This window comes from Pinus tabuliformis, chromosome 9, assembly GCF_031772625.1.
Source record: "Pinus tabuliformis cultivar Carrire ecotype Pingquan chromosome 9, CPIR1, whole genome shotgun sequence".
In the NCBI taxonomy this organism is placed as follows: Eukaryota; Viridiplantae; Streptophyta; class Pinopsida; order Pinales; family Pinaceae; genus Pinus; species Pinus tabuliformis.
Genome location: NC_142307.1, coordinates 1,233,358,517 through 1,233,376,883, shown reverse-complemented (window position 1 = coordinate 1,233,376,883; position 18,367 = coordinate 1,233,358,517). Strand labels below are relative to the sequence as shown.

General features: G+C 37.8%; 1 protein-coding gene across 2 annotated transcripts in view; it reads right to left on the bottom strand.

The window, feature by feature from the left end:
* The window catches only part of CRY3 (cryptochrome 3), a 371,088-nt gene that overhangs the window by 241,205 nt on the left and 111,516 nt on the right, over positions 1-18,367 (bottom strand). For both annotated transcript variants that reach the window (XM_089438102.1, XM_089438101.1), the window contains exons 2-4: positions 12,757-12,896; positions 12,345-12,560; positions 11,792-11,935 (exon numbers count right to left, since the gene is read on the bottom strand). In XM_089438102.1, coding sequence (XP_089294228.1) covers positions 11,792-11,935; positions 12,345-12,560; positions 12,757-12,896 — 500 coding nt within the window. The remainder of the gene's footprint in view (positions 1-11,791; positions 11,936-12,344; positions 12,561-12,756; positions 12,897-18,367) is intronic.

Sequence of the window (18,367 nt, the reverse complement as noted above, 5' to 3'; positions counted from 1 at the left end):
TCCAAGGAAGAAGAGTAAGGGAGAGTCTTCTGAGACTAAGGCAATGCCAGCAAGGGTAGAGAAGGAAGTTTTGACAGACGATGACTGTGCCATGAGTGCACACGCACCACTTGAGCGAAAGTGGGGAGACATCGAGCTATAGTCAGACGTACTACAGGTGATGAGGCGCAGGATCATCGAGGTACCCAACTCTTGGATTAGACCTTGCTACGAGAGCCCCGAAGAGGAGTAGCAGGACTGGCTGAGTCGGGTAGAGACGGATGCAGATGAAGCAGCAAAGAGAGCTACAGTGCAGGAGTCCCGAGACAGCGCGAGGCTAGCAAGTTGCAGCAGTGTGAGAGGCACGGGAGCGTTGCACCAGTGCAGGATGGCACAGAGTGGTGTGCAACGGTGTGAGATGCAGGGAGTTGTTGCAGCAGCGCAAAGGTCAGAGAGGGAGCACTAGTCAGCAACAGAGGGCGCTTCAGCATCAATGGGTGTCTCTAGCCCAATAGAGAGGTCAGTTGGGAGATTAGTTACTTACTTCTCAGTAACTGAGTTGCAGTGCAGCAGTAGGCAACACGATGCAACATGATGAGAGGAGGTGCAGTGCGGATGCAGTGCTGGGAGAAAGGACCAGCAGCAGCATGGATGCAGAGGGAGTTGTTGTACAGATGCAGCAATGGTAGTGGCAGAACCATGGGCAGCAGTACAGGATACAGCAGTGCAGAGGATGGTGTACAGCAGGCCTAGCATCAGCATAGGGACCGATGTCGGATGATCAGAGTAATACTCAGTAAGGAGTATTGTTAGAGCATAGTCCTCGCTAAGAGGGAATGTTAATTTGTGGTAGCATCGGATGTGCTCTAGCCACGAAATTTGGTGGAGAGATTGGGGCACATGAGATCTTCAATACCCAGAAAGGGTTTGGGCAAATTCTAAGCAGTTCAGGAGATATTAAAATAATTAATATTTTTAATGGAGTCCCTAAGTCTAAACTTAGGAAATTTAAAATATTAATGTGAATTAATATGAATCTGTGTTAGAATGGTCCAAAAGACATGGATCAAGCCAAATCTAATCTTAGTTGTTGATTAGGGACTTAATCTCAGTCATTGATATGTCAACAGGAAAAGTATAAGAGGAGCCTTGAGGGTCACTTGGAGAGGACACCAGAGTGATCAGTCATTCTATTCTCTAGAGCGGAGTTTACTAAGAGAGATAGAATTAGTGATCGGGAGTTGCAGATGAGGGGCATTAAGTACAGAGAGACAGAGAGGCAGAGATAGTGCCGGGAGAGCAGTGTAGTAGCCGGGGAGAGTGACGCAAAGCCAGCCAGGGCTCACGCAGGGCCACGCAGAGGCAGCCGAGAGCTGCGCAAAGCCTTAGAGAGGCCAGCGTTGCTGATGCAGAGGGCCAAAGGGCTGACGCAGGGCCTCCTAAGGCTGACGCAAACCCATCCAGGGTGACGCAGGGCCAGCGCTGGGCAGAGAGGGGCTGACGCAGTCCAGAGAGAGGCTAACGCTGGGGTTTCTGGGGCAGATTGGTGCTGAGAAGCTACCAAAAGGATTATCCGGGGTTTCAGCTAGGAGATTTGTCTCAAACTGAGAGGTATTACTGCCAAGGAAATTCTCTGTTGGGTAGGCCAGTTTCGGCACCTAGATTGTACTCTGATATTGCTTAATAAGAAAACCCTCAGATAGTTGCACCTGTTTTCCCACATTGGGTTTTCCTGGGGACATTGGTCCAAAAATAATGGTGTCATATGGTGTGATTGTTTACGTTTCCTTTAGTTGCTGATCTGTAATATGTTGAGCATACACTAGTGTTTATTTTCAGTATTTACATTGTAAATAACTTGTTATGTAATATAACAAGTAGGTAGGAATAAATTAGATAAAGTGCATGGAGGGTTTCTAACTAAGTAGACTTAGAAACTTCAACATCAAACATCCTGAGTCATTTCATGGTAATGTTAAAAATTTAAGTAAAAGGACGAAAATAGAATGTCACTTTTACTTTAAGAATTTAACACTACCATGAGCTGCATATTAACACTAGGGTCATAGGCTTGAACATTAGGCTACCCCACTCAAAAAAATCATGTTTTTTACAACTTGAGAAAAGCATCTAGAAGCATCCATAAGATATTTTAGTCACCCAATAGAAAATTAGAAGCGAAAAAGTAAAAATAAAAGTTAAAAAAAACGTCAAGTGTTAACTGGAAACTCCAACATACGACCTGGAAACTGGTTTCCGAACGCACTGGCCACGTTTCCCTAGTGTGAAACGGGCCAATATGACCGGAAATGAGTTTCCAAGTTATATGGTATGAGTTTCTTCGTTTCCATTTCGTTTCAGGCCAGAAACTGACCCCTGGGCAATGTTTCATGCAACTTAGGTTTGGCCACTATGTCAGTTATTGCCCTCACGGGAACAAGAAGGGCAAGAAGCATGTAGTAGCTTTCGCAGATGCAAATGAACTCTCTAGCAGGATGGAATAGGAATTCACATTAATTGTTTGCCTGTCTAGCTCAACTTTAAAGGGTGTCTAGTATATAGACAGTGGAGTGTCATTTCATATGACAAGAGTTAGAGAGTACTTCTCCAGCTATAAGGAGGAGGACATCAGATTCCAGATTCAGATGGGGAACAAGTCCAAGTGCAACCCAGTTGCAAGAGGGATTGTTCTATTTTAGAGGGAGAATGGCAAGACGATTCCTATCCATGATGTATTGCATGTGCCAGGCTTGGGGATGAATTTGATCTCTGTATCCATCCTTTAGGGCAAAGGATATGATGTTATCTTTAGAGGGGTGAAGGTGTTATTGAAGCACAAGGATTAGAGGTCACCTATAGCAATTGGAGTAAGAAGTGGTCGATTGTACAAGTTGCAGATGAACACTGCAAAGGCACTAGTTAGAAACAACAGTCAGAGAGACAAGGGGGAGTTATGGCATAGGAGGATGGGCCATATTCATCATGAAGCACTTTGATTGCTTCATGAGATGGTGACAAGCGTTCCAAAGGTGAGCAAAGAGCACAATGATATTTGCAGGGGATGTGTGTTGGGGAAGTTTGTGAAAGCAACTTTTCCAAGGAGTGACAGCAAATCGTAGGTGATACTTGACTTAGTGCATTCAGATATATGTGGACCAATGTCGACGAAATCTCTCTGAAGGTACAAGTATTTTGCAACTTTTATCAATGATTTCTCCAAGAAGACTCGGATCTATTTCTTGAAGACCAAGGATTAGGTCTTCAATTTCTTTCAGGAGTTTAAGGCTCTAGTGGAGAATGTGATAGGCAAAAAGATCCAGACCCTTCAGTCAAACAACAGAGGTGAGTACACCAACAAAGAATTCCAAGAGTTTTGTACTAGGGCAGGAATCAAGAGAGTGGATGGTTCCTTACAACCCGCAATAGAATGGGATTGCTGAGAGGAAGAAATGCTCTATTTCAGAGGTAGCAAGAGTGATGTCGTATGACCAAGAACTTCCATGTTATTTATGGGCAAAGCCATGCAGTACGATGGTTTATATTCAGAACAAGGTCCCACATAAAGTGCTTGGCAAGATGACACCTGAAGAGGCATTCACAGGAAAGAGGCCAGATGTTAATCATTCCAGGATATTTGGTTGCATAGTGTATTGTCACATTCCAAGTGAGACACATTCAATGTTGGATCAGACTACAAAGCGAGCTTACTTTGTTGGGTACAACGAAACCTCTAAGGCATACAAGATCTTCATTCCAGGGGCTAGGAGGATTATAGTCAGGCGGGATGTCAAGTTCATGGAGGACAAGGCGTACAAGAGGTCCAGAGAATTGCCAACAACTGAAGATTAGAGTGAGTAGCCAGTGGGAGCTCATAGAGTTGAGTAGCAGCATCAGGGGCAACAAAACACAAGTACAATCACTAGTACGAGCACTAGCCCAGGTGCAAGTGTTCCTGAGAGTTCGTAGAGCATGGAACAATAGATGCAACAGATTAGGGAGATGCATCAGGAGGATATGGAGGTGGATATTCCTAACTCCATTGTTGGCAAGAGGAACCGCGAGGTTCAGCAAACACTCAAGGATGCTCAAGAGTTTGTGGGGACTCCTAGGATGGGTAGGAGAGAGCGGAGACAACTAGAGAGGTACATTGGCTACATGGCGTTGGTCAGTCAATTGGTAGATAGCAAGCCTTCCAACTATTAGGAGGCCGCATAGCAGTAGGTGTAGCAGGATGTATGGTTAAGGAATATTCCTTAATCATTCAAAACAATGTATGGGAGGTTGTACCTAGACCAATAGACATGGTGGTGGTTGGGTCACACTACATTTATAAGATCAAGCACGATGCAGATGGCAGCATCGAGAAATAGAAGGCTAGGTTCGTGGCCAAGGGGTTCTCTCAGAAGGAGAGAATAAATTATGATGAGACATTTACTCCTGTGGCAAGGTACACTTTTATACGAGTTGTGATCTCATTAGCAACACAGATGGGATGGAAAATCCATCAAATGGATGTCAAGACGACATTCTTGAATGGTGAACTAGAGAAGGAAGTGTACATTGAACAACCAAAGGGCTTTGTGGCACACAACAAAAAAACCCACGTGCAAGTTGAAGAGAGCTTTGTATGGGCTTAAGCAGGGTTCATTTGAGGCATGGAGGTATGGAAAATAGATGGTGATATTTTCCTTGGTTAAGGGAAATACTACATTAAGATCCTAAGAAGATTCGGGATGGAGGATTGTAGAGCTATATCTACTCCAACGATCATTATTTGGAGGAAGATAGATGCATCTAGGGAGAAGGAGGTAGACCCCATCTTGTACAAGCAGTTGATAGGCTCTCTCATGTATTCAATCAACACCAGGCTAGATATATCCTAGGTAGTAAACTCTCTTATTCAATTCATCGTGGATCCGAAGAGAGTGCATTGGATGACAACAAAACATGTGCTGAGATATTTGCATGGCACTATCGAGTATGGGATCAGGTATGCTCGAGGTGGTGGTGTCAAGTTGGTTGGCTATACTAATGTAGACTAGGTAGGTAACATAGTGGATCGGAAAATCACTTCAGGGTGTTGCTTGAGCATGGGATCAAGAGTTGTTTCTTGGTACAACAAGAAGCAAAAGTCTGCGACACTGAGTTCTGCAGAGGCAGAGTACATAACAGTGAGCATGGCTGCATGTGAGGCTATATGGCTTCGTAAGCTTCTCGTAGCCTTGTTTGGTCAAAGGTAGAGACAACGGTGATACACTGTGACAATCAGAGTTTCATTAGGTTGTCAGAGAATCTGGTGCTTCACAACAGGTCCAAGCATATAGACATCATATACCACTTCATCAGAGATTATGTGCAAAATAGGATTGTTGAGCTATAGTATATACCCAGAGATGAACAGGTAGCAAATATACAGACGAAAGCTTTACGGAACACGAGATTCATCTTCTTCAGACATAAGTTGGATGTTATGTAGAACACCTTCCTTGCTAAGAGGGAGTGTTAGTTTAAGTAGCTCGAACAGGTGTTCTAGTCTCATATTGTGTCTATGAGGCTAGAGAACACATTTTTTCCAATACCCAGAAAAGGTTTTGCAAGAAAAGGCCTTGATTAGAATAATTAGCTACTTAAATAATTTTCCTAAGTCTAACTTAGGGAAATGGCTTAATTAATTAGTATTAATTGGGGTAAATCAATTTTTCTCTAGAGACTTCCAGAAAAGTCATGATAAGGGGTCAAGATGATCTTAGCCATCGATTGAGATTAGATCATGGTCATTGATTCATCAATGAGAGATTATAAGAGGAGATCGATGCACATTTGGAGAACACATCGAGACATAGATTTGCAGTGAGAGCAAGGGTACAAAGGTAGCACAGGGACATCAGCAGCATGAGTTTTAGCAGTGATTGAAGATCAAAGTTACAGAGAGAAAATATTCACAGTGATTTGCAGATTCTCAGTGACAGAGCAAGATCGATTTTCTGAGGCTGAATTTCCAGGAGTGTGAATTGATCAAGGAGGCCAAGTTGTCGAAGGAAGAACGAAATTCGTGGAAGAAGGTCAATTTGCCTAAGGGAATTTGATTTGCCAGAGAAGTCAGATTTTCCAGTGGAAGCCGAGTAAATTTCCCAGTTAGTGCAATTTGCCAGGAGGGTCGAGTTTATCTACCAAGCCCGCACGTGTGAGCCAAAGGGAGGCTGAATTTGATCTGAGGGGCAGAGTTGATTCCAGGAGATCAGATTGACTTACAGAAGTGAAGAAAATATTTTGCCAGAGGTTTGCTATTTTATGGCAACTAGTTGTAATATCAATCACAGATTTTTCTTAAGAATTAATAATAAAACCCTCATCTGCAGAATTGGTTTTCCCTTCAGGATTTTTCCAAGGACATTTGTCCAAAAATATTGGTGTCCATTATTTGTGTGTGTGCATAATTTTCTCAATTCCTGTGATTATTTATTTTTCCAATGAAGTTGCAATTGTGTTTTATTCAGTGTTTGCAACAAATAATTTGCAGAAGACAAATAATCGATTGATAGGAGAATAATAACCAGCTAACTGCAAAAGTAATTAAAAGTTCACATAAAGTGCCATGGTCAAAGGGACCGACTATGATGGAATACCTCATCTTGGGCGTACAAATATGAGGGAGCAGTATGTTTTTTGACCCCCCTATATGTTTTTGACTTTTTCTTGATTTTTCTTTGTATTATTTCTCCTAGCTCAAGGAAGAGGAGCTTGCTTTGTATGATGTATAGCAGATTACCCTCTTTGGTATGGGGCATTTCATCACCCATCAAGAGTTGGGACATGCAAGGGTTCCTTGTCATCTATGAGATGGGGCAACATTGGCCCAGGAACTAGGTGATGGCCATATGAGAGAGGTACAGCTCATGCTTGGCTTTTTCCCACGTGTTAATTCGTAAGTCCCAACCATCTTTTGCATTTTGGTTTTTCTTTTGTTTTTCTTGTGGCCATCATATGCTCTTCCTATTTCTTTTAGCTGCATCAACCTCCCAATGTGCATTTCCAAGACCTACCCAGGTATGAGGATGTGTGTGTGCCAGATCCCAGAGAACAAGTGGTTAGTTGAACCGGAAGAAGGGAGGTGGAATAGGGGCTCATAATGTAGGATCAAAAGTGGTAAGTATGAAATATGGAAAGATGGGGCTATGCTATCTCAATCATGGTTTCTCAAGTCGTGCCCCTTCCTAAAGCCATGGGCCATTAAGGGAGGTCCCACTAAACTAGGATTGAGAATTAAATCCCCATTTAAGGTGAGGGAACAAGACTACGACTAAGACCCTTCTTTCTTTCAAATTACCCCATAATACTTGTAAAAATGCCCAAGTACAAACAAGCATAAGCACCTGATTGCAAAATGAATTAAGTACCTTTTGATCAAAAGCCCACCTTCCAACATGTGCTCTTGACAAATGGCCGAGGAGACATATGATTGATGTAGGTGGCAGAGATATGAATGGCATGTCACATCAGCTATAAGATGGAGCTTGAGGGTTGTTGGTTGTCGGCTGGAAGAGATGAATAGGAGAAAAACGTCTCCTAGGGGTCACCCACTTTTGGTGGGTAACAGGACCCTTACCCTATGTGCGCCAATTCTAGTAGGTTGGACAGACCTTTGCAACCCTACTAATCGGATTAATAATAGGATCTTATAGTCCTAAGGTTAGGTTTTGCTTGTACTAAATTGGAAAGCATAAATATTATTTTTCATGCATTTTTTAGTCGAAAGTTGAAGCGAACAAAGTTCCTTCTAAGAATTAATTACTCCAGAAAACTTGGAATGTCAAGATATCCATTTAGGATATAATATTATATTAAATAAAATGAATAAGAATGAGTATGATTTACAAATGAGAACGAGAGGCTTGCTTATATACCAAGCGTCTCTTCATGAAGAGTCATGTCTTATTAGACATGCCTCTTCAACCTAATTACTACTTAACTAATAATTAATTATGATTATTATCATTTACATTATATTTATATTATTTATATATTTTATTCGTTACATTTCCTCCTTCCTTAAAGAGCTTTGTCCTCAAAGCTTGTCGATGAAAAAAGGCTTGATCTCTTTTTTGGCTTTGAACGACTTTCTCTCTTGGAATAGTCATCCTTGTTGATACAAGTTGATATGATCTTCTTAATGACAAACAAAATTGTCGCATTGAGAAGGGATCAGACCATTCGAGATTAATCTTCTGTGTAGTATTTTGATCACTGGAATTTTGTAACGACTTGTTAGCATAAGACTGGATTGATTTTATGTCATTATTCTCTGAAACATCAATTTGTTGTTTCTGGTCTGAATAGTCCCGATACATAGCATGGTTGATTCGTCTGTTCTCATGATTCGGATGTCAATATGGAACTTTTTTGGTTTGATTTCTCCTTAATGGGCATGTGCCAATTTTTATAGTTTCTTCTGGCAAAGATGTTGTTGAGATGGTTATGGAACATTCACTTGGGATGTTCATTGTCTGAACTGCAACATTTAAGTGTGTCATTTCTTTAACTGACTTGTCTTCTTGATTTGTCATATTCACTCGATCCGTATTTGTTGTTTTGTCATCAACTTGAATTCCTACATTTGATGCTTCTTTCTCGATAAGTTGTTGTACCTTGTTTTCTAATGACTTCTTATCCTTCTTAAGTTTCTTAATTTGCAACAGTGATTTTTCGCTATGGTTTTTAAATCGAGAAACTTCTTCATTTTTGTCAACATTGATTTTGTCAATTTATTTTTGCATATTTTGTAATACCTTTTTACCTTCTTGAGACATTACTTTTGAAATATTTGAGATATCTTCTGGTGTTACTGAATTTGGTTTTAGTGTAAAATCTTGGAGCGTTATTTTCTTCTTCTGGTAAGAAAATGTTAAAAACTTCTTCTTTGTATTTAGAATAAAGGAACCTAGAGTTCCCATCCAAGGTAACCCCAAAACAATGTCACTATCATAAAAACGTAAGGTTTTCATGGTGAATTTTGAGGTAAAAGTATAATCTCCAATATTTAGGTGTAAATTGCTTATATCGTATTGTTTGCCAAAAATATTTGTTTCAACTATATTTGATTCAGGAATCACCAAGTGGTTAGTACATTTAGGACTAACATAATTACTTCTTTCAGCAGGACAGATAGAGATTATGAGGTCTCTTCCTGCAAGTGATCATTTGATTTGAAATAGTGTGCAAACACGTACTACGGGTTTCAGGAAACCTTTCATTACTAGTCTCCATTTTTGCCTTAATGTTTTTACGTAAACAATATGTCAACTGGAGCTATTTTTATTATAAAATATCACTTATTTCTTCTATATATATTTTTCAAATATTCTCCTTTAATGTGGATTGTTAAAAACTTGAATACCCTTTTATTAAAAAAAATACTCCTTTATATTGTTGCCCTCTATATATGTATGTATTTCTTTATATTAAGACCCCTTTTCAAAATAACTTTATTATCTTATAATAATAATAGTTTCACTTCTTTTTTTAAATAATAAATTGGTCCCCTTTTTTATATACTTAATTACTTCCTTGATAAATTTTTAATGTCACCCACTTAATAAATAATAAATATAAAGGTCACGTCTTTTCATATGACACGGTCACGATGTTAAAATACCATGGGCTATTACCATGGGTTGTTTTTAAAACCTCCGTTAAAATGTTCTCCACGTAAAAGTAAAACGTATTCCTTTTGTTTTTTTGTTTTTTTTGTTTCTTTTTTACTTTTTAAAATACCATGGGCTATTATCATGGGTTGGTTTTAAAACCTCTGTTAAAATGTTGTCCACGTAAAAAGTAAAATGTATTCCTTTTGTTTTTTGTTTTTCTTTTAACTTTTTAAAATACCATGGGCAATTACCATGGGTTGTTTTTAAAACCTCTTGTAAAAAGTAATATTTACCTTTCACGTAAGAGCTTTTGTATCCTTGTTTTTTCTTTACTTTTTTTCTTCTTTTTTTAATTTATTTACTTTTATATTTTTTTTTTGGTTAATTTTTTTTATGGCCAAAGGCCTAGAAAAACGGAGAAAAGGAGAAACTCCCAAATATTGAGCAAAATGCTTCAATTATACAACAACAAGGTTGACGAATTTCGATAGTCAAAGACTTGGATAGAAGAACGAGCTTTGTGCACTGGTTAAGCAACCTAAACGACCGAACTGCTCTAATACCAAATGAAGCGAACAAAGTTCCTTCTAAGAATTAATTACTCCAGAAAACTTGGAATGTCAAGATATCCATTTAGGATATAAATATTATATTAAATAAGATGAATAAGAATGAGTATGATTTACAAATGAGAACGAGAGGCTTGCTTATATACCAAGCGTCTCTTCATGAAGAGTCATGTCTTATTAGACATGCCTCTTCAACCTAATTACTACTTAACTAATAATTAATTATGATTATTATCATTTACATTATATTTATATTATTTATATATTTTATTCGTTACAAAAGTTAGGGCTAACAACTAAGGTTTTATTGTCATTTATGTGTTTTCAACCCTTTGAAATTTGTTGTAATCTATTTCCTAGTTTATTCCTTAAATAAACTTTTGTTTCTGCTTGTCTATCATCAATTTTAGGTTGTTTTTGTTGTTGTTATAAATTTTGCATGTTGTAATTGTGCTGCTAGAAGCCCTAGTGAGGCTTCACACTGAAGTGCTAGATTTTGCAGTAACATTGACTATTAATTTCTTTTGTATATAGTAAAAAAACCCTAGAATGTTTCTTATCATGAATTTGAAAATTTATGGTTTTTTGCATCTGTATTAAAAAATCCCTAAAATAGTTCTTACCATGAAGCCTAAGAACTTATGTTTGTTGAACTGAATCCATTCCTCATTATGTTTCACATTTCTTGTAACAAAGACTGGAAAATCTTAAAATGAAAATAGGCTAACTTTCGTTCTCCACATCTTAGCAAAGCTAATCAAAATTATAGCAAAGTCTGTCTCAATATACAGAGTTTGGTTACTTATTCAGTTTGGATATGGAAAAGCAAAAATTTAGGTCGATTTACCTGATCAAAGCTATGCATTACAAAATGGTGTCAGCTCTCTAAACTACAACTTTATCTTTATGTTTTTCATTTGTCTTTCTTGGATCCTCGTGGCAGTTGTTATAGGATTGATAACATATAGATTTATGCGGCCACTTGCACTGAATGACAATACAATTGTCTTTTGCAAGGTTGGTTCTTTTGGTCTTGAACACTAACAGTATCAAAAAGGAATAAATGCATGCATATGCAAATATTTATAAAAGTTGAAATCATTCCAGTAAAAGAAAAGATGAGGGGAAAACATATACAACATAGACTTTCTTTTGAAAGAATCAAATTCTATTTGGAAATTTAATATTTTCAAGAAAAGGCCATGGAATAAATATCCTATATCCCTTTGCATGCTTTCATCTAAGGTTTGTACTACTCATTGTTTCCTTTCTTCCAATTTCTAATAAAGTTTATATTTATTAAAAACAATTGAGGATCTCACTAGCCTCAATCCAAAGGATTGGCAGTTGAACAGCGAAATGGCAATTTATTGACGTCATGACAAGGATGGCAAAAATGCAGCCATTTTGTTTAAAACTAAGGTAACTTTTAAATTCAGCAACTCTTCATTTTCTTTTCTGCCATAAATTTATTTTATCTGATTAGAGCATGAATTTTTTATATGATTATAGCATGATATATAACTATTTCCATTTATTGAGCCTCGTAAGTGAAATTTTATTTTATACAAAAATACCGTGATAATAAAAATTTCCTACCTGATCTTTGGCAGACAATCCAAGTTGATCAAGTGTTGGGACCTTGCCCCACCCATCAAGGTCATCCACACCATTCTTTGGAAAAGGTCCAAGTGAGGTGGGCAGCTTATAGCAAGGTCGGACTTTGCACTTTGACTCCACTGCCTGAAAAAATTGACTAGTCAAAATATAGAAACATCCAAATTGAGTCCTTCTTAATTTCAACCATTAATATTGTACATGTACGGGTTCCTTTCAGAAATTTTCTTCTCAAAGTACAAGGAATGTCCTGCAAACATGTGAGTGTGTATGGTTGACGATAATCACTCCCAGCAATATTTGTTGCAAAGCCAATCAGGAGGATGATGCATGTCCTACTGGTAAAAAGGGAAACTGACAAGCATGCAATGTATGATTTCTTTTCTCTTCTGAACATGCAGACATTAAGTTTGATATGCAATCCAAGTGATGGAAACTATGGTTATATTGACATATTTTGCTTCTCAGCATCTTTATTTGTCAAGTACTGATGTTCTGAAGTCCTTAATCTAAAGAAAGGGAAACCTTTGCACACCTTTCGGAATTCAGTATACACATCAGGAATGTATTCTGGCTTGAATGGCAAATCCAGCAAGTGATACATTGTACTTCCCCAAACAAGTTGCAGTGTTGGATGACGAGAATTTGAACTAGTAGATCCACCTGATGAGAGAGTAATTGTTTCCAGACTTTTACTGACATGTCTTTCTACCAATACTTCCTCACTACATGTTTCCTTATGAGCATAAACCTGCAGCTTATACTTTCTGTCAGGTTGAAGGAATTAACACATTTCCAATGCAGCAATATATTTAAATGGCGAATCAACTTCATTGGAAATTTAAACTTATTAAGAAAAGAAAATATCAGAGTATAGAAGTAAACAATGCTTGCTACAAGCATTTCCACTCAATACTCAGACAATGAAAGCAAACCAGATACCTAACTGTATGTGCTCCAACAGATTGAACAATAGCAGGCAGTACTTCCTCTGGTTTGCCAAACTTAATCAGTAGGTTTAAACCTCTGTTCAACAGGTTTTTCTTCAAATCAGCCAAACTCTCTAGTAAAAACTGTGCTCGTAATTCTGCAGAAACCAAAACAATGAAAGCTTTTTCACTGGTCCTGGTTCTTTGCTAACCAATATGGCTACTGAAAAACATAAATGATAAAAACAAAATAATATTTTCAAGGTTCCCAATGGCAAACTTCATAACTACATCTAAGAATACTAAATAAAATCCCAGCTTCATTATTCAACTATAAAGAAAACTCTATCTCACACTTCAATTCTTATCGTATTGATAAATTGCAAAGTCTGTTATCATGATCTACTTTTCAATTTGACAAATCCTGTAAGAACTGTCCCAAAAAATTCTTTGGAATGCCATAGGTAGTGTTCCCCCTCAAGGGAAACTACTTCCAGACAACCGTAGCAGGGGTGCTATGATGCTGCTTGGATGAGATCTCCTGCTCATATCTACCGATTCAGACTTGTTATTCCAGATCTTCAATCAGATACATAATCATCCACCCTCATATCACCCATGAGCTCATTCAGATGACTCTACCATGGTATATCAGCTTCTAAGCCTTATACCTTAGATGTTATGTGCACTTGCAAATGGTACTTCATGCATATTTCATGCGTAGGTTTCTTGCTTAGATGTGGTGTAATGGTTTCTAACATTCTCATGAAAGTAATAAAGTTATAAACATTGGGTATGATCTAATAACACGTCTTAACAATAAAAAAAATTATTATATTATCTCATGTACCATGGGGGGCCATAGTTGTCCTTAAATAAGTGTTGTCTTGACTTAGGCAAACCATACTACTAGTGATATAATTGAATAGTTGTAATGTACCAAAGCTAGGATAAATGCAAAATTTCTTCACAGTTACAGACTTCCCTTTGACAATTTTTCACAAACAGTTGGTGTGCAATAATTTCATCGAACATTTTGTAAACATATTATGAAACACCTTCCGCAACACATGAATTTCATCAAACAATTCATAGACAAACAATGAGCGAAGATGTCCGGGGCAATATAAGCTTTATTGAAATTGATTTCAGGAGTTTACAATAGAAAAACTCGGTGATAAACCTGGAACAGAGTTCTGTCAATTCGGCCCACTGAAAATGCAAATCACCAACACTCCATTTATCTTCAAAAGAAACTTGATCTGAGGCCTGAGGCAACTCGGCCTTGTAAAGAAACTGTTAATGCAGAGGTTGAACCACCAATCTGAGTGCTGAAGTAATCCACTGATGAATACCCTGAATAACAATTGCTGAAGCCAATGAAATTCAGACCTCTGCCAATAACAATAATGCCAAGTACATTCTCAGATGTCTGAAGAATTGGGTATTCTAATAGAACCTCTGCCACTTCAGAAATCGGTCTACAAGGTAAGAGTGAATGCGGCCCTCAATATTGATATATTACACTCTTCCTTTGGCACTGGAAAATAAGAAACTCGGTCGCCTATATATCAGAAACTTGGCCCTCAAACCCTACAATAAAATTATCACTGTTGTTGAAGTTTAAGCAGAGGATCAGCCTCAAATAGTTTGAACAATTCGGCCCTCTTGCAAGTGAAGGAATTCGGCCCACAAATGAACTTGGTCTGCTGGAGAATATGGAAGAATTCGGCTCTCTCTTATTAGATAAATTCAGCTCCCTCTTCACTGGTAAAACTCTGCCACAAGGTTCAGCAAAATGCAAACGAAAGCAGCCTCTCTGCTTGGCATAAAAAATTCTGGAATAGCAGAAATTAGTATAGTCTCCCAACCATAAGAATAGCTAAGAAAATACACAATTTGGCCTCTATATTCCTCCTGGTACAAATTGAGCCCTGGTAGCTGAATAATCTCGGCCTTGACAAGGAACAAATCAAGTATTCAGAATTTGGCCCACTTGAGAGGTAAATTCGGCCTCCTTGGAAAAAATAACTCGGCCTCTTAACAACAGTAAAACTTGGCCTTTGAATTGCTTCATTCAGCGTTCTGAGGAGAGACTCGGGCCTCTTCTCATTCAGAAAATGATATATTACTCTGCAATGGAAAAGTGTATACGCCCCCCAACAAATGGTGAATCTCGTCTTTCTTCTAGCAGTAATCTTCAAACAAATTCGATCTGCTTCAGACTTAAGAATTCGACCCTCAGAGAATTATGTTCAGCTCGTATTTGCTCCTTTGGAAAGATACCAAATTGCGGTCATGTTGTACACATTTTGTCAAAATTCCAAGGAAGCGGAGGTACCAAACTTTTTCAACAAGATCGGGTCATCTATCAGCAGTCTACATGTTTTTCTAAACCCATTCTGCAAGTTATATAATGTAAATGATCCTAGTAAGACCTTGAGTATATGTAACAACCTAGGTAAGCCTATAATTTTGATGACGAATTTCATCTTAGGAGGTTTTTTAACCTCACTGATTACCTGTGTTTCTAGACATGGCTAATCAAAAGAGTTTTTTTCCCTCCAACTTAAACCCCAAAGCTAGGGTGAAATTTATTGTCGAAATCCTAGGTGAGTCCTAGTGTTTTTAGTCGACACTAATGTAAAAGTGATTTGGGAATAATTTAAGCTATTTAGCTAAATTACTTTAGTACAAACCATTTGGTCTACCAGATCATATTGTGTTATAGATGGGTTATGTGCCTTGAGGGTCTAAGCCAAATGTGTATTCCCCCTTTGAGGGTTGTAAATGTAAAACCTTATGTATTAGAGGGTGGAAAAATAATTAAATCCCCTCGTGTAAATTAATTAATTTTTCTGGCAAAATTAAATTAAATCCTAAGCCAGAAAATTAATTATTTAGAATCAAAATTAAATTGTCTTAGGAAAAATAAGTCTCCAAGTGGAAAAAATCGTGGGTCTTGAAGGAATCAATTTTTAAAAGTCCTCCACCGAGGGAATATTGTACATTTTAAGAAAATTTGGACCCTTGGACCTTGGTGGTTAAGTCAAAGTCAATTTTTTGAAGAAATTAGCTCAAAATAATTAATTTTGAGCTAATAAAAATGGAATTAAATGATAAATTCGAAAATTCCTCAAAAATAAAAAATCAAGGGCCAAGATTAAAAGATCTTGAAGTGTATCGATAGCCAAGATTATTTTGACAAGGATAAAAAAAACAAGTCGTTATTTATCCACTTGGAGGATAAATCTATAAATTAGAGTGTAAGTTCAGTCTCTAGCATCTTGATCTCTGGCTTAAAAATTGTCGTTGAAGCATATTTGTAACTATTGTCTTGCTGGAAACTGTTTTTTCTATCATAATAAAGACTTTGGGTGCAAATCAAGGTGTTCTTACTTATTGATTTGAGGTATGTGCTGACTACGGGCATCTCTATGTTGTGTTGAATATTGGTAAGATCTGTTTTTTCATTAGATGGAGATAAAATCATGTTATTGATAGTTTTGGGTTAATCTTAGGTGGTTCGATTCCCCATGTAATCTAATAGATTTATTTTGAGATAAATACATAGTGCTTACAGGTATTTCAATCCTTGGCCTCCAAGTTCACAAACTTGGGCAAGAATCACTATTGCTTGGATTCCAAATATTTATATGGTGAATTAAATATTCGCTAAGGCTATAGTATACATTGGGGTTTCTAAAGTATTTTTAGCCATTCTTCAAAGGAAAAAATTCCATAAAAAATATTTTTCTCAAAATTCAAAAATTTTCAAAACCCTTGTATATTTGTAGATCTTGAGAATAATTTGTAAATTATTTTTTCTAACTTGATTTTTGGGGTTTTAAGTATTTTGTATATACTTAGGGTTTGGGTGTTGTTTTTTTTTTTTTGCAAGTTGGATCAAGGAATCAAGTGGAAGAAGACTTAGATCTAGGCCCTTGAGGGTAAGATGTAGTCTCTTGGAAAATTTGTAAGGCTATCCACGGAAGAATTTTCAGAAAATTGAAGAGCTGAAGCATAAACAAAAAAAATTGAACAAGGGTTTCAAGGTTTTCAGGGCTTCTAGCCCCGATTTTTGCCTCCAAGCCCTCAGTGTCCCTCCTTTGGCCCTCTGCGTCAAGGTTTCTAACCTCTCTAAGGCTAGCAGTCAACACTAAGGGATACAGCCTCACCTCCTACACCTGCCGCAGGCCTTTACTCCCCTCAGCCCTCCTTCGCTGGCCCTCATTAGCCCTCCTTCCTTCCTTGGCCCCTCCTCTTCTCCTTCTCCCCTCTCTTCCCTTAGCCGCAACCCTCTAAGGGCTTGCAGTTGCCCTTCTAGGCCGTAGGCCTTAGGCCGTAGGCCTTAGGGCGTCCTAAGGCCCTGGGCCTCCTTCTCCCCTTAGGTCGTGGCCCTTGTGGGCTTATGACAGCTCTTTTACGGCCTCTGCCTTTGTCGTTTGGACTTCTAAGGCATATCACTTCCAGCACTAACCCTCATTGGCACTTTTTAGCCCAACGTTAGCCCTATTAGGCTTGGTGTTGGCCCTCCTTGGGCCTAGCTTGCCCTAGATTCTTCTCTGATTTTTCTAGACTAAAGCACTTGGTGGTTTTGCAGGTTTTGGGACTCAAAAATTTCATTTTTCAGGTGGCAACGTGAACCCAAATTTTCAACAGGTTTTGACCAAGGATCTACAAGGCCTTGGGCCTAGGGTTTGACCTCTAAACCCTAGTTTTATTTCTGTTTTATTACAACAGTTAAATCAACAACAATTAAGCCATAAATCACATAACACATGGTCGAAATAGTTTAAAATTGCAAAGTTTTCATTTTCATGAATTTTGGCCACTTGGGCACCTTATAGATCTAGCCTATAGATCTAATTTTATGCTCGCTGGAATTTACTGCAGAACTGAGGTTTTTAGATCTGATATTCTAAAACATATACTTAATAAGGTTCAAAACTTGAAATTTTCAGTTTCCGGTAAATTTTCCTATTTTTAGGCAATTTTGGCATTGTTCTTAACCTCATTGGCTTGTTGATCTGTGGTTTATTTACTGTTGTAATAACTAGTTCAGATCTGAAATATTGTTGAATACTGATCCATAAAGTGAGTTAAACTCTTAGATTTACATTTGTTGGTCATTAGAAAGTTTTATGCTTCATGTGTTGGACAAATTCTATAATCTACAGTTACTTTTCCAATGCCGTGACAACACTAATAAGTGCTGAAATTTTCTGAAGTACTACCGCTGATTTGATTATTGAAGATCTAACATTCGTGTGTGTTCTTCTAAGTTTGCAAAATTTTCTGAATTTGGCACCTAAAGCACTCCTACACTTAAGCTCTAATTTAACTGGCATCATTGTGTTTGGCATATAATTGAGTCATTAATCTAAGCACTTGACATCTAAATTTTTCATCGGTTATCTTAAAAGTGGTGTTTGGTTTATCCTAAGTGGTATTGAACATTGTTGAAATATTGGCATTTGTGGATAATCATTACTAAATAAGAGCTTTAGTTTTAGTTGAACTGGTCAAGCATCTCATAGATTAATCTCTCATTGAAGTTTGCACTTGTATCTATTAGCATTTATCTTGTTTAATATTGTTATCTCAATATTTTTAAGTACTCTTTCTT